The 16,500-nt window shown below is 48.3% G+C and overlaps 1 protein-coding gene across 2 annotated transcripts in view; it reads left to right on the top strand.

Moving 5' to 3' along the window:
* Positions 1 to 16,500, top strand: part of CD247 (CD247 molecule) — an 87,307-nt gene that overhangs the window by 20,434 nt on the left and 50,373 nt on the right. The window contains exon 2 of one of the 2 annotated variants that reach the window (XM_055365159.1): positions 4,007 to 4,099. The exons of the other annotated variant lie outside the window; for it this stretch is intronic. Within the exon in view, the coding sequence (XP_055221134.1) occupies positions 4,007 to 4,099 (93 nt within the window). The remainder of the gene's footprint in view (positions 1 to 4,006; positions 4,100 to 16,500) is intronic. 2 annotated transcript variants of the gene reach the window in all.

Raw genomic sequence — 16,500 nt, forward strand, 5'->3', positions numbered from 1 at the left:
GCTATGGCACCATCACCCATCTACAGCAAGATCTGTAGCAGGAACCAGGGAGAAAAGTCTAGACCCTCAGTAAACTATGCAGCCAGGACAGTCCGAGGTCAAGCCGTAAAGGAGGCTTTTTTGGCATCTTTTTTCTTCTCCCTTGGGCATCATGGAATCTGTGCTGGGTAAAGAACCTTGGAGATCCCCTTTGCCTTGACTCCTTTGTTTCACTGGCCCTGAGAAAGGAGATGGCAGAATCACAAAGCTGGTGGCTGAGCCAGAAAGATATTGTAGGTGGAATTCAGGTTATGGATGGGGTTAGGCTCCCCTTGAAGAGGGAGTACTGAGTTTGTTCTGTGGAGAGTTTGCGGTTCTAGCTCTGTAACCCAGGACTGACTCTCAGCCCAGTGCTTTTTCTGTTGTGCCAGGATGCATCCTCATCCTATATCTTATTTTAACTCATACTGTTTCCAAATCAAATACCAACAACATTTACAACCTTTACTTTCTTATTTATTTAATGCTGCCCCTGAAAGTAGTAATTTGCCACTAAGAAAGCCTCCCCTGCCCTAGAATACTAAAGAAAATGAGAACTAAGCGAAAGAGGACCTGTAGTCAGCGATTTCACTGTATCCTATTTAAAATGAAATGGACTTTATTTTCTGCTTTGAGAACCTAAAACACCACACTTTAAAAGATGATATTTATCATATCTTACAAGGTCAAAGCATACTTATTGTGGAAAACTTGGAAAAGGTAGAAAAGAACAAAGAGAAAATAAAAATCATTTTAAAAAATGTTACCCCCAAGACTGATTAGTATGTTGGTGACTGTCCTTCTAGGCTTGGATATGTGCATTTTATTTCATAACTATTCTTTTTACTGAGCAATAAATCATGGTCATCTCTCCCTGTCATGAAATATGTCTCTACATCAACTTTAGTGCCTGTAAAATGCCATAATTTATTTTACCACTGTCTTTTGTCAGACATTTAGATGGCTTCATGTTTGGACACATTAAGAATAGTGTCACTGTAGACATTCCTGTGCATACATCTGTGCTCACATTTGTGGCTATTTCTTTGGAATGCACTCCTGGCAGTAGGGTTGCTAGGTCTCCCCTCACTGTCAGTGTCCCCGCTCTCCAGGGCCTGCTTTTTTCATCACCCGCCTCCCCGTAAAGATTCCTAAGTTCCAGGACTATCTCCTTCTGATGGAGATCTCCCGGGTGATGTGGTACACATCACCCACACCCCTGCCACCAGCCTGCTGTCCAACAGATGGAGCTGATAACCATTTAGGAACAATCCTCAAACTTCTAACCAACTGAGTCCCTGATTAGACTTCTTGTCTTGCCTTATCCCTGGTTATGTCCCTTCTCCCTCCCAACCCTTACCCACTTCTCAGCCCCATGCAGGAGGCCCAGTTTGTCAGCTGGCCTTGCTAATTTCTCTCTTGGCCCAGCCAGAGATCATCTAGGTTCCTTCTTCCTACTCTCTGCCCGCTCTGTAGAGTCAGACCCTCCACAGGATGGAGATCTTCAAGGCCAGAGAGATGCAAAACCTCCTTGCTTCAGGATCCGGGGACAAGCTGCTGCTTTTAAGCAGATCCCCTCTCAGGCAGGTTCAAGTACTGACCCAAAGAGCAGGGGGGTTGCAGGGCTCTAGTGATTCTTGTGTGACCCCAGCAGACTCAAGCTGGTGCAGCAGTCAGACATTTGGTGATACCTACAAAATCATCTAGTCCAACCTCTCTTCCAACAGAACTCACACTCGATAGCTTCTTTGATGAATGGAAATCCAGACTTCTGGGAACACTACTGTGATGAGCAGCTCACTACCTACCTGCCTACCTACCTACCTTCCTTCCTTCTGCTTTATTTCACAATTCTTGCCATACAAAATGAACAAACACACAAACACCACTACTAATGCTATTCATTCGTTTATTTATTCAACCAATATTTATTATTTACTATGTAGCAGGAACAGTCTAGGTGCTTTTGAAACAATCATGAACAAACTGAACCACCGCAGCAACAAAATCCCAGATCCCATATAGAACTAACAATTAAAGACAGAGACAGGCAATAAACGAGGTAAACTGAAAAATACATAGATAGTTGTGATACATGCTGAGAAGAAAAATAACACAGAGAAGGTGCATAGGAAGTGTCAGGCTGGTGGTGTGGGGATACAGTTTTGGGTAGGGTATGCAGGGATGTCCTTGCTAAGATGGTGGCATTCTAGTCAAACCCAGAAGGAAGTGAGCGAGCAAGCCAAGTGGGAACCTGGAGAAGACGGAGATGGCAGTGCAGACTGGCATGTTCCTGGAACTGCAAAGAGGTGGTATGAGTGAGGGGAAGGCCAGTAGGAGGTGAGGTCAGACGTATTGAGTTCCGGGGGTTTGGGGAGAGAGTGACAGTTGCAAACAAGCTTGAAGGACATTTTGCTCTAAGTGAGATGGAGGTCAAGGACTTGGAGCAGAAAAGATACATGATTATATGTTTTGGCAGGATCATTCTAGCAGCTGGGCAAGGAACATGCTGAGGGGGAATAAGGGCAGAAGTAGGCATTACTTAGTGATGTTTGTTCAAGAAACATCTGTTGCGCTCCTATATGCCAAGCACTGCATAGGTGATAAGGATTAAATGGGAGCACACTCTTCTCCCCTCCGGTAGGTTACTGTAACAACTACTCCCACCTCTGTCATTTATGAGTATTTACCCAGTCCCAAGCTCTGGGCTGAGCACACCCGTCCATTATTGCATTTATTCCTCTCAGCAAACTGTAAGGTAACAACCTCAGGATATCCTCATTTTACAGTTGAAGAAACTGAGGCTTAGAGAGGTTATGTAACATATCATAGACCACATAGATACTAGGTAGACAGCCAAGATTTAAACCCAGGACTGTCTCACTCCAAAGCCTGCAATACTAACCACGATGCTGTTGCTGGAAACTTTTTCTTACGCTGGACTTTGAAAGTTCACCTAAGACAGCATGAGAAGTGATGATATCTTCCATGCAGCCACCTGGGCCACCAGACCTCCCCTCCTTGGGATCTGCCTTCCCACTGTGTCTGAATTGAGGGTTCAACACTGCTCCTTGGACACAAGGTCCAGGTGGGGAGAGAACAGAGTCCAGCCCAGCCAAGGCAAGTCACCTGGGCTCTCTGGAACCCAGACTGCTTTGCTGTAGAGTAAAGTCCTGGAATAGGTCTCTAACCCTCTTTCCAGCTCTGAAATCCAAGGCGTATGTGATCTGAGGTAATAATTGTCTTGCCTCTCGTGCTTGATTTTTGATGAGACCTTCACATTCTTTAATAAACATTTATCTGTATCCAGGAATTATAGGAGATACAAAATGCTGAGGAACGCACTACTCATGATCTTTTTTGATCCTTTTAACAATCCAGAGACGTGGGCTGTGTAAAGCCACAGTGCAAAATACAATTAGGAAAACACAGCAATAAGACCACTGTAGCTTTGAATGGTGCTGTTCACTAATTATTACCTCCCCACCCATTTTCTCATCTGACCCTCACAGCAGCCCCATGAGGTCGACAGGGTGAGGACATTATCCCCATATCACAGATGGGAAAACTGCAGCCCAGGGAGCTATGCGATTTCTCCCAAGGTCCTCCTCACGCTAGTGTAGTGGAGCCGCTATGTTTATTGACCCCAAATCCAAGTCAACCCAACAGTCTCTAGAACGTTCCAATTACCTGGCCAGTCCTCATTTAGATAACATCTGACTCTTTCAGAAAAGATTAAACAAATCCTCTATTTGTTGGCAGAGGTTTTGCTGAACTGGCCCTGGGGATCCGAATTGATCATGACCATCAACACAGGCAGCAAAGACCCTTCAGAAGTGTTTTATTCACTAGCCACCTCCATCCCCCAGCCCTCCATCGTCTAAAGTGTCTCCTGACTCAGTTCTGTCCCCCTGCTTGTCCTCTTCTCCTATTAGCTCTGGGGACCCAGTCCAGATCATAGCCCCAAGCTCTGTCATCATTTTTGCAGCCTCCAGCCTCCCCCACCCAACTCAGCAGAGCCCTGAGAAGAAAGTCCTGGGTCCTGGAGGCTGCACCTGCAGACACAACAGATTCTGCAATGGTGAGAGCATATAGGGTATTTTGGGTCTCCAGTGGGGTTTTTGCTGATTCTGTGCCTGAACAGGGCACATGCTTCCTGGAATTAATAATTCTAGATAAAGAAGCCTAGCAGATGCCCACCTATGGAAAATGCTTCTTAAATAAGAAGAATCTCAGAATTAGGAGGCCAGCTTCTGGTTCTCAGCACTGCCCCTAACTAGCTGTTGGGCCTCGGACACGTCACTTGATGCCTCTGGTCCTGTTTTCTTCTGTACATTATGGAGGATTTGTACAGAGATGATCAGTAAGGTCCCTTCTAGCCAGACTGTCAAGGTTCAAATCCTAGCTCTGCCACATTCCAGCTGTGTGATCTTAGACAAGTTACTTTATCTTTCCTAAGCCTCAGTATCCTCAACTATAAAATGGGCACAATAGCACCTATCTCATATGGCTGTTGTGAGGACCCAAAGATACAATGAATGTCAGCCCTCAGCACAGGGCCTGGCACAGAGACAGTGCTCAGCTAAGTAACTGTTTCTAAGTTGTTTATGATTTGAAGCTAAGGATAGAGATGCTTATTCTGAGAAGCAGAAAGGAACAGATGGAGAAGGAAAAAGGAAGATGGGACAAAAGGAGAAAAACTGGCCAGGTGCGGTGGCTCACACCTGTAATCCTAGCACTTTGGGAGGCCGAGGCTGGCAGATTGCCTGAAGTCAGGAGTTCGAGACCAGCCTGGGTAATATGGTGAAACCCTGTCTCTACTAAAAATGCAAAACTTAGCTGGGCATAGTGGTGGACACCTGTAATCCCAACTACTCAGGAGGCTGAGGCAGGAGAATAGCTTGAACCCAGGAGGTGGCAGTTGCAGTGAGCCGAGATCGCACCACTGCACTCCAGCCTGGGTGACAGAGTGACACTCCATCTCAAAAAAAAAAAAAAAAAAAAAAAAGGAGAAAAATTAGGGAAAATAGGGCAAAATTGGGGGTGGAGAAAGGCAGGAAAAATTTGAGGGTGGCAACTGCAATAACTTCAACAGAAAAGTAGAACAATAAGCATACACCCCCAAAATACTCAGCCCGTTTCCTGCCTCCCCTTCCTCTCTGCCCCTAGCAGACGCCATGATAGCTCCTGGAATGATGCCTTTTATAACTGTGGGGCATGTTCCTCCAGGCTGACACCTTCTGGTGGGTCCCCTGAACACAGCATGGGCTCAGCCTTCCTCCCACACACCTACCCCGGTAGGCATCCCTTTGAGATGGATCTGAGTGGTTTCCCACCTCCTTCTAGGGGTGAACTGTCAGTTCAAGAAGGAGGTTTAGGGAGATGGGATGTCCCCTACCTGGGGCTAATGGGGGCTGGGGAGGTGGCTTATGAATTGAAGCCGAAGACAACAGCCTACGTGACCAGAAAGGAAAATTCCCCTCCCTGCTAGTTAAGAAGCTTCACAGAAGCTCACCAGACTGTTGTTTTCTTTCTTTCTTCTTTTTTTCCTTTGTGCACACATAAGTGTCTAAATTTTGCAAACTGTTGCCTACCTTTGTCTCTGAGAGCAGTGGAAAATATTGGACTAACCAAAATAAGCAACAGCCAGTGGGAGAATAATAGAGAGGCAAGGTCTCCTGGTCTAGTTGGCGCCGCAGGGGTTAAGCCTTCCTGTCGGTGAAACAGGCTAACAGCACCCCCTGAGCCTGCTGACCTCTTCCGGCTCTCCTGGTCCCTCACACATGTGAACTGTGAGCACGCTCCAATACTGACAAGACTGTCTTACACCTGAGGCAATTCTCATAGCACAGGCTGCTAATTTTTCCTCCAGGTTTTTTGTTTGTTTGTTTTTTTGCCTGGTAAAATACACATAACATAAAATTTACCCTCTTAGCCATGTTTAAGCTCACAGTTGAGTGGTATCAAGTACATTCATATTGTTGCACAACCATCGCCACCATCCGTCTCTAGAATTCTTTTCATTTTGCGAAACTGAAACTCTGTACCCATGAAACCATAACTCCCCATTCCCGCCTCCTCCCAGCCCCTAGCAGCCACTATTCTACTTTTTGTCTCTATGATTTTAACTACTTCAAGTAACTCATATAAGTGAAATCATACCATATTTGTCTTTCTGTGTCTGGCTTACTTCACTTAGCCTAATGCCCTCAAGTTTCATCCATGTGGTAACATGTGTCTGAATTTCCTTCCTTTTCGAGGCCAAATAATATTCCACTGTACGCATCTGCCGCATTTTGCTCATCCATCCATCTGTCAATGAGTGCTTGGTTGCGTCCACCTTTTAGTGATTGTGAACAGTGCTGCTATAAACATGGGTGCACAAATATCTCTTAAAGACCCTGCTTTCAATTCTTTTGGGTATAGAACCAGAAGTAGAATTGCTAGATCATATGATAGTTCTATTTTTTTTTTTTTTTTTGAGATGGAGTTTCGCTCTTGTTGCCCAGGCTGGAGTGCAATGGCATGATCTTGGCTCACTGCAACCTCCCTTCCTGGGTTCAAGCAATTCTCTTGCCTCAGCCTCCCGAGTAGCTGGGATTACAGGCATGGACCACCACGTCTGGCTAATTTTGTATTTTTAGTAGAGACAGGGTTTCTCCATGTTGGTCAGGCTGGTCTCGAGCTCCCGACCTCAGGTGATCCACTTGCCTTGGCCTCCCAAAGTGCTGGGATTACAGGCATGAGCCACTGCGCCCAGCCTGTAGTTCTATTTTTAACTTTCTGAGGAACCACCAAACTGTTTTCCACAACAGCTGTACCATTTTACCTTTCCACCCACAGTGCACGGCATTCCTTCTCCACATCCTCACCAACACTTGTGATTTTCTGTTTTTTTAACAAGTAGCCATTCCAACGAGTAAAGGGTGGTATAAATTTTTTAAGAGGCAAGACATGCCAAAACTAGGATTTCAAAAATTGTAAATATAGAATAAAATAGACTATTTTAAATGTGACAAATTAACAAATTAACTTTAGGCTGCTTACATGAGTTCTTTCAAAGATAATTTCTTTTTATTTATTATTATTATTATTATTTATTATTATTTTGAGACAGAGTCTTGCTCTGTCAACCCAGACTGGAATGTAGTGGTGTGATCTCAGCTCACTGCAATCTCGGCCTCCCATGTTCAAACAATTCTCCTGCCCATGTTCAAACGATTCTCCCGCTTCAGCGTCCTGAGTAGCTGGAATTATAGGCACCCACCACCCCACCAGGCTAATTTTTGTATTTTTAGTAGAGACGAAGGCTGGTCTCGAATTCCTGACCTCAAGTGATCCGCCCGTCTCAGCCTCCCAAAGGGCTGGGATTACAGGCGTGAGTCACTGTACCCGACCTTCAAAAATAATTTTTTTTTTCTTGTTTGAGACGGAGACTCGCTCTTGTTGCCCAGGCTGGAGTGCAGTGGCGTGATCTCGGCTCACTGCAACCTCCGCCTCGCAGGTTCAAGGGATTCTCCTGCCTCAGCCTCTGGAGTAGCTGGGACTACAGGCGTGCGCCACCAAGCCCAGCTAGTTTTTGTATTTTTAGTAGAGATGGGGTTTCACCATGTTGGCCAGGATGGTCTCAAACTCCTGACCTCGTGATCCACCCAACTCGGCCTCCCAAAGTGCTGGGCTTACAGGCGTGAGCCACCGCGCCCGGCCTCAAATATAATTTCTAAAGGAAGAAAGAGATAGAGAGGGGAAGATAGAAAGAATGAGAGGAGAAAAATTAAGAAAGATGAGGTCAGATGGCGGGGAAGGTGGAGAAGTTTTGCAGGCAGAGTCTGGAATACTGCTTTTGGAAATGTGAGGCCAGGCCCCGTGCCTTCCAAATGCACCCGATCTTTCCGCCGCCGTAGGGCCCGGATATATGGATTTGCTTGGGGACATTGCTTGCTTTCACAGGGAGGCTGTGTACTAGCAAGGACACAAAGATGAGCGCTCCGCAGTTCCCTATTTGGGCCAGAAGGTCAAAAAAAGGGGTGGGGTGGGGGGAGGCCACAGGCAGCTAAACTGGCTCTGCCTCCTGGGGCCAAAAGGCCAGTTTCCTCCCTGGGCCTGGCTGCACAGAAACCTCGGCGCGGGCACAGGTCAGAGGCCGAACTGGGTGGTATTCAATCTTGGGTTTAATGCATTTTAAAAACTGCTTTTGAAGGCGCAAATGCATCACAGTTCTTTCATTTCAGGGAAACCGCCTGTGAGAAAGGGGGAGGTGGGGAAAACGCTGAGCCCAGGAGGGGGCTGCCCTGGGCTTTTGTCTAACAAAGCCGCAGCTCCTCAGCAGCGGGGCTCTTGCCCTTTGAAAACCAATCGGGCAGGAACCCTTCAGCCTCCTTTCTGAGAGCCAGTCACATCACATTTTACAGATCTCAGAAAAGTGAGCCAAGTCCCTGCGCTATGTCACTCTGGGTTTGCGTCCCATGTCTCTGACACCCTGTTTTTCTGAGCAAACAGCCTCTAGGTGAACAACAGTATTTTGCTTCTCTCATCACTGAATAGGGTCAAACTTCCCATGGAATTCCACTACCAAACCAGATGAATAGAAAGAAAGCTGAGAGACCACTAAATAGGGCATTGCTGCTATCTCAATGAGAGTGTCACCTACCCACAAAGCAGGCAGGAAATCTTTAATTAACCCTGTTTCTAGACAGAAAAGCCCTCAATAACATTTCATCCTATTTAAATAAATATTTTCAAAGAAGGTGATGTGGGAACACTTTTATTTTTGCTATTGGAGTGCTAATTTAATATCATATAGTTTAAATTATCATATAAGAACCTATAAGCAGAGTTTGGGGTGGGGAAGGGGGGTTGGATCCTTCTAGGAACTCTCCTTTATCTCTTTCATTTTTATTCCACTGTGACACTTCCCTCTTGGGAAAATCCTGCCCCGGATTTTTATTAGTCTTTTGTCTGCTGTCCGGTGTTAAAACCTCACAAATCCATTATGTGCTTCTCGGCGCTGCCTTTCAAGTTGCCTCTCCACGAGGTGTGGACTAATGAATCAAATGGCAAGGGAAGCAGCTGCCCTCAGCCCTCTCAGAAGAGGCCCGGCCCACAGCCAGCCTTCAGAAAACCCTCCTGGCAGGCCCTCCCTGGGCTCAGCACACCCTCACTTCCCTGGATTTTTATTCGGAGCTGTCTGAGCTACAAGAACATACTCACATACGTGGCATAAAAACACGCACGCACTTGCAGAAAGGGAAATACTTGTTGGGCTCCATCAGAGAGAATATTTTTCAAAAATCTCTCAATATTGTCATTATGTCAACTGCTAAAGATTCCCTGCTTGACAAAAACCTAATCAGGCTTCCAAACTTTCTCCTAGGCCCATCTGTGTACTTTCTTGCAAAATCCAGGTTTAGCAAAGAACTCTGCCAAGTTAGTTGAGCACGACCATCAACCCTCAATATCTGGTTCCCCTCAGTGTCTGATCAGGGTCCTCATCCCACTCCATCCCCCAGGTGAGGTCTGATCCCCCTGGCCTGTGTTCAGCTAGAGTCCTGTTAGGTTGGTTTAGCCAGAATCCCTCTCACCCTTTTTGGGAATTTTCTATCCATTGACCCCCTACCCTGCTCCTTGGCATAAATGCCCACTTGCTGTACTTGGAGTTGAGCCCAATCTTTCTGTCCCACTGCAAGACCCCATTGCAATCATCCTTATACCTATCATGACAGTTTTGAATGAAGTCTGCCTTACTGTGCTTTAACAGTATCATTGAATTATTTTTCTTTAACACATCTTAGCAGTAAAATTATCTTCAAAATTTTCTTAGAATGTATGATCATCATCTCTTATAGCTGTATCCTGATTTCCACTTTACAATAGAGTACTCATATTATCATCTCATTTGTGCCTTTAACAAACCTTTTGGGGTAACAATTGTTATTTCCATTTGATAGCTGGAGAAACTGAGGTTGAATGAGTTCCTCAGGGGAACACAGCTAGAAAGTAGTATTGTGGGGCTGGCACACAGTGGCTCATGCTTGCAATCCCAGCCCTTTGGGGGCCGAGTGGGAAAGACTGCTTGAGGCCATGAGTTCAATACTGACCTGGGCAACATAGTGAGACCCCCATCTCTACAAAAAAAAATTCTAAAAATAAATTAGTCAGATGTGGTGGTAGATACTTGTAATCCCAGCTACTCAGGAGGCTGAGGCAGAAGGATTGATTGAGCCCAGGAATTTGAGGCCACAGTGCACAGTGATCGTGTGCCACTGCACTCCAGCCTGGACAACACAGTGAGACCCTGTCTCGAAAAAAACAAGGTAGTATGGTGGGAGTAGGACCCACACTTCTCACTGCTAGCCTGGTGCTCATTCTTTTTGATAATGCTGTTGTGTCATGAAATGGCACTCAATTAGTGTTGTTGGAATGGTGGGTTGTGCCTGCCTCATAGACTGAGATCGGAGCCTAGTTTGGTCAGTGCCTCCAGTAAGGTTATGTGGTTTAAGCATTGGATGGAGGTGCCAGGCTGAGGCTGCCAGTGGGTCCTGGGACTTGCCTGTACCTGCTCCCTGGCAGTGTGGGTCCAGGGATGCCCACCTGGAGGAAGGGGCATCAGCTGGCCTGAACCTGCCTGCCATGGAGCTGCCTTTTCTTTCTTCGTTTTTTTTTTTTTGTTTTTTTTTTGTTTTTTTTTTTTAGATGGAATCTCGCTCTATCTCTCAGGCTGGAGTGCAGTGGCACGATCTCGGCTCACTGCAACCTCCACCTCCCGAATTCAAGCAATTCTCTGCCTCAACCTCCCAAGTAGCTGGGATTACAGGCGCCCACCACCACGCCTGGCTAATTTTTGTATTTTTACTAGAGATGGGGTTGCACCATCTTGGCCAGGCTGGTCTTGAACTCCTGACCCCGTGATCCACACACCTCGGCCTCCCAAAGTGCTGGGATTATAGATGTGAACCATCACACCCGGCCGTTTTCTTCCTTTTTTTTTTTTTTTGAAATGGAGTCTTGCTCTGTCACCCAGGCTGGAGTGCAGTGGCATGATCTCGGCTCACTGCAACCTCCGTCTCTGGGGTTCAAGTGATTCTCCTGCCTCAGCCTCCCAAGTAGCTGGGATTACAGGCACCCTCCACCACGCCCAGCTAATTTTTGTGTTTTTAGTAGAGATGGGGTTGCACAATCTTGGCCAGACTGGTCTTGAACTCCTGACCTCAGGTGATCCACCCACCTCGGTCTTCCAAAGTGCTGGGATTCCATAGGTAGGCATGAGCCACCATGCCCGCCCAGAGCTGCCATTTCTAACTCACACAGAGGTATCAGAGCAGCTGGCAGTGGCCCGCATAAGTGGCCAGAGCTCTTTCCTGGGGGTTGCAGGGGGTTTCTCTGCTGACCCCTCAGCAGGCAGCAAGCCCCATAAGCCAGAGTGAAAGGATGTGGTAGCAGAAACTGGCCTCTGAAGCGTGGGAAACAGATCTGCTTGCCGTCGGTGGCATGCCTGCCAAATCATGCTATCCGCAAACTCGAGGCGGGCGCTGGACCGGTGGCTGGGCCTGAGGTCATCTGGGCTTTAGTGCTAGTTCTGCTGCTGACACTCTTTGGTTTTATTTTTTTCAGTTTACAAAGTATTTTCACATAAACAGTCTCAGCTGATCTTCACAACAACACTCCAAAATTGTCCAGTCCTTCGATTTTGCTCCAGTGCTCTGAGAGGTTAAGTGACCTGCTCATGTCCCACAGCACTTCCTCTCCCTCCGAGGCCAGGGCACTTTCCCCAGAGTTGCCTCTCTCTGGCTGTGGTGATTCGGGCAGGTCCTGTGTCCCTTCTGAATTTGACTTCTCATTTGACAACCGAGGGGGCTGGTGCAAGAACCAAACCAGTTTCTTGATCTTGTTGTGATGAAAACATGTTTTCTTTCCACTCACTTTTCCATGTTGCTAATTTCTTTGGCCTGACAATGCCTCTTCTCTTGCTGTCTTGAGAGCATCAGAGCTGAGGCCACCTGCCCCTCGGAGCATGGTGGTGTGTCCTTGCAGGGGTCAGAGTGGTGTGTGTATGGCAGTGGGGGCTGTGGAAGGAGGCTTCTGGAAGGCGGCCCACAATGACTCTTAACCCTCCCCTCCCCAGCCTCCAGTCGTTTTCTTTCAGTTAATTACCTGGTTGTTCAACCTTCTTGGCAGCTCCATAGTTTCTTTCCCCACCCCCAACATCCACAGCCCTCTTGGTCTCAGAGCTCAGCCAGAAGGAGGCAGAGAGCAAAAGTCATATTGTTTTGGTGGGAAATAGTTAAGACGAATTATACCCACCATTCGTGGTGGGTTGGATTTGGGGCTGGTGACAGGACTGAAAGGAGGGATTCCTGAGCTTGTGCCCCTTAATTTACCTCCCGACTGCCCTGGCGTTAACCACCTAGTAAGCCATGCCGGGGTACCCTCCCCACAGGAGCCTAGCATGCCAGCCAGCATGCTGACAAAAGGAGGAGTAAGGCAGCTCCCTAATCTCAGGCAGCTCTCAGTGTTTCAGGAAAGGCAGGTGTGTGAATGGGTAGTTTTCCTGGGTCTCCCTCAATCCACACCCTAGACTAGGTTTTTGCTTCTGCTTCCACCCACACTACAATCCAAGATGGGAGCTTCCCCACCCAAAAACAAACCTCAGCCTCTCCACTTTGTCCTTCTCCTTCTGCAATGCCAAGCAGTCAGGCCATCCCATTCATTCATTCACTCAACAAATATTTACTGAGCTCCCCAGACGCAGTGCCAGGCCACAGCGGCACAGGGACAGAGCTGTGAGCAGGGCGTGCAGGGGTCTGTCTGCTCTTGGATGGGCTGAGTTGGCTGCTGTCCCTGCAAGCTCCCTTTTCATTTTCAAATGCCCCCCTTAGATCTTCCAATAGGTCCGCAGAAGGCAGAAAAGGCCCCAGGTGAGTGTGGGTTGTAACCAAGTGAAGGAGTCCATGCCGTCTGCATCCATCAGGGTGTGATGTGCCTGGTTGTCCCTCACAAGGGGGTGCTAAAGGATGGGGACTAAAGGATTCAGGAGAGGGCCAGCATTTGGCCTGATTGTTATTTCCTGGTTCCCTAGATACCAAATACCTGGGTTCTGCCAATGTGAGGCTTTCACCTCTGAACAGTCTGGCAGCAGAGCAGCAGGGAATGAGCCCCTCCCTGGACAGCCAAGGACCAGGCAGTCCCTCAGCCTCAGTCTCCTCAGCTGGAGAGTCATCCCACCTGGTTTTTCTTCTGAGGTTGTGAGAGACAAGTGAACCTCTAAAAGCCCTTCTTTTTTGTTTTGTTTTGTTTTGTTTTTGAGACAGAGTCTCACTCTGTCGCTGGGCTGGATTGCAGTGGCGTGATCTTGGCTCACTGCAACCTCTGCCTCCCAGGTTCAAGTGATTCTCCTACCTCAGCCTCCTGAGTAGCTGGGACTACAGGCAAGTGCCATGACACCCGGCTAATTTTTGTATTTTTTGTAGAGGCGGGGTTTCACCATGTTGGCCAGGCTGGTCTCGAACTCCTGACCTCAGGTGATCCGCCCGCCTCGGCCTCCCAAAGTGCTGGGATTACAGGCGTGAGTCACTGCGCCCGGCCAAACATGGCTCTTAAAATGCTCCTGCCAGAGAACTCCAGATAGTGCCTCCTCCTCCAGAAACTTGACCTTGGCCTCTGGGCTCCCCAAGGGGAAGGGTGTACAGAGGGGACTTCAGGGAGCTGGAGAAGCCCCTGCTGTCCTTGTGACTGAGATGGAGCTTTAAGGAGCCCCCACAACACAGTCAGCCTATAGGGAAGAGGAGGAAACAGAGGGAAGGAAGATGGGCAGGGAGCTGGTGGTGTCTGCTGATTGCGGGTAAAGGAAGTGGTCTCTAAAAGGCCAAATTACCCCCAGAGAAACAAGAAAGGAACAAAGGGAGGACTCAAGACTGCCTGCCTGGGGCACAAGGAATGAGGCTTGAGAGAGCTGTGATCTCACCTGCGATTTTGTATTCACCACTCTGCCTCTGAACCCCACGGCCCCCGGCCTGGCCCACCATTCAGGCTCCCCAGCCTTGACTCCCACAGGGCACTAGCAGTGGCAGAGCAGTGGGACACTTGCTGTGGGCAGTCCTGGGCAGTTCAGGAAGCCTCCTGCTACCACTGCAGCCAGCCAAGTGGGCAAGCCATTTCTCCTGTTCCTCCGGAAGTGGCTAAGGTGCTGTGTGCTGGGGAGGGAGTGGGGAGGGGCACCCCTTCTTGGACTCAGTGCGTGCCCTGGATTCAGAGCTGAGGGGCACTGCTGCAAAATGCTGTGCAAATATAAAATCCTTTCATAGTCATTGTCATCGTCATCACTGGGCACATTGTGCCACCTCCCAGAGCAGGTGCTGCCCTGCAGGTGATGTGGCCTTGCTATCTTATGGCAGAGCTCCTCTACCAACTAGCTGTGTGACCTCAGGCAAGTAAGTTAATCTCTCTGAGCCTCTGAGTCCTCTATGAGATGGGGAGAGTGTGGCCTATTTTCTGAGCCAGTTCTGAGGATTAAATGAAATAAACATTTATAACCAGTGTTAGGAACATAGGAGATGATAATAAATTCCAGCTCCCTTATGGGGAAAAACTAGCATGAATTTTTAAAAAATATCAGAATCTTCAAGGTTGGTGGGAAAGCAGGGTAGGGAGGGGGAGGGAGGCTATTTTTAGGGTCTAGACACCACAACCCTGAGAAGAGCCCTGATTTTCTTCACTGGACACTGTGGTTGATCAACTGAAGTCATTAGCATATTGGTTAGCTCGCTGGATGTGGTGGTTCATGCCTGTAATCCTAACACTTTGGGAGGCCGAGGCAGGTGGATCACCTGAGGTCAGGAGTTTGAGACCAGCCTGACCAACATGGAGAAACCCCATCTCTACTAAAAATACAAAATTAACCAGGCATGGTGGCACATGCCTGTAATTCCAGCTACTCAGGAGGCTGAGGCAGGAGAATTGCTTGAACCCAGGAGGCGGAGGTTGCTGTGAGCCCAGATCATGCCATTGCACTCCAGCCTGAGCAACAAGAGCAAAACTCCGTCTCAAAAAAAAAAAAAAAAAGAGGAAAGAATATTGGTTAGTTCCTTTGCAGCCCAGTCTGTGTGGTTACTGGATCAGATTAGGCACCTCAGAGAGGGCCAAAACCATGAGCCAAACAAGGGCTTACTCAGGCCTTCCCCCTCCCCACATTTTAGTTTTTCACCCATCCTTGGATAGACCTGGGCTCTGTCCTAATGGGCTGTGGTAGCCTGGGCCGGATAAACTACCCTCACCTCATCTTCCCTTCCCGGGGTACGGGCAGCCCAAGGCCTCTTCCCCAGGTGAATAGGCACACAGCCCTTTGGATATTTGTCCAGAAGGATTCCTTAAGGTCACTCCATGGTCCTCTATGGTGCTGGAGGCCCGAGGTCCCAGCCTCCCTAGAAGTTGTTGCTTTCATAGCAGCTAGGTTTCCCCTGCTGTGGAGTCACGATTCTCCACTCTTAGAAGTCAGCCCCTGGCCCCAGCCAGCACGGGCTTTGCTTCTGGAGAGGCTGAGGGGAGAAAGGAACGGAGTGGCAACTCTTAGTGCAGAAGTGTGTTTGGAAGACACCCAGAGAGGAAAGACGTTCACTCCATCCCACCCCCACAGAGGCCAGGGCAGATTCAGAACAAACCCAGGCAAAGCCCTGAAGAAGCTGCCTTGACTCTCAAGCAGCCTCTTGGCTGTTGGTGAGGGAAGACCCGCCTTCTTTCTTGATCATCAGAGTCTTGTGAGCACCAGGGGGGAATTTATGGGCCTGGTAGCTTTAGGTTCAGAAAGGTCACTGAGAAAGGAGATGCCAGCTTGATCCCTTCATTCCAGAGCACCCAGGGATGGCATTGTCTCCAGTCGGGTGGTGTTGGGGGCTGAACCTACTGTGGGTTCATGGTCATCCTCAGGCCAGAGAACTTTTCACAGGACCTGGAAGACCTCTCATTCATGCTGAGACAGTTCAGAAGTTGAGCCTCCTTCTAAGAGTTGTCCAGAGAGTAAAAAGAAAGGTCCCCAGAAGTCTTGGTTGAGAGGCAGAGGAGGGAGTGGGCAAGTTCTTAGGCAGGGATCACACACAGTAAAAGATACAGGCAGGTCCTGCTGCAGAAGGCCCCAGATCAACTTGGACAGAGGCCTAGAGTCCTACTCAGCACCCAACCTTGGGTTCCATCGCTGCCTGCCCTGGGCCTCAGTGTGTCCCCTTTGAAATGGGGCAGACAGGAGTCCCTGGCCACCCTCACAAAACTGAATGCAGTGACAGGTATGGTCCTGTGATCCCCCCACCCCACCACTGCTTTTCCTGGAGGAAATGGGGACAGTGGTGCCATTGGCAATGTGGCTCCATCTGGAGTATCACGTGCACCAATCAATTCAATGAGCCCCTTATGCTCACTGCTGGATTGTGCGATGAACTTACTGCATCTGTCCTCAAGAAATGTATGGTTTAGAAAAGAAGTAAGACATTTCACACA

Source organism: Gorilla gorilla, chromosome 1 (genome assembly GCF_029281585.2).
Source record: "Gorilla gorilla gorilla isolate KB3781 chromosome 1, NHGRI_mGorGor1-v2.1_pri, whole genome shotgun sequence".
Classification (NCBI taxonomy): Eukaryota; Metazoa; Chordata; class Mammalia; order Primates; family Hominidae; genus Gorilla; species Gorilla gorilla.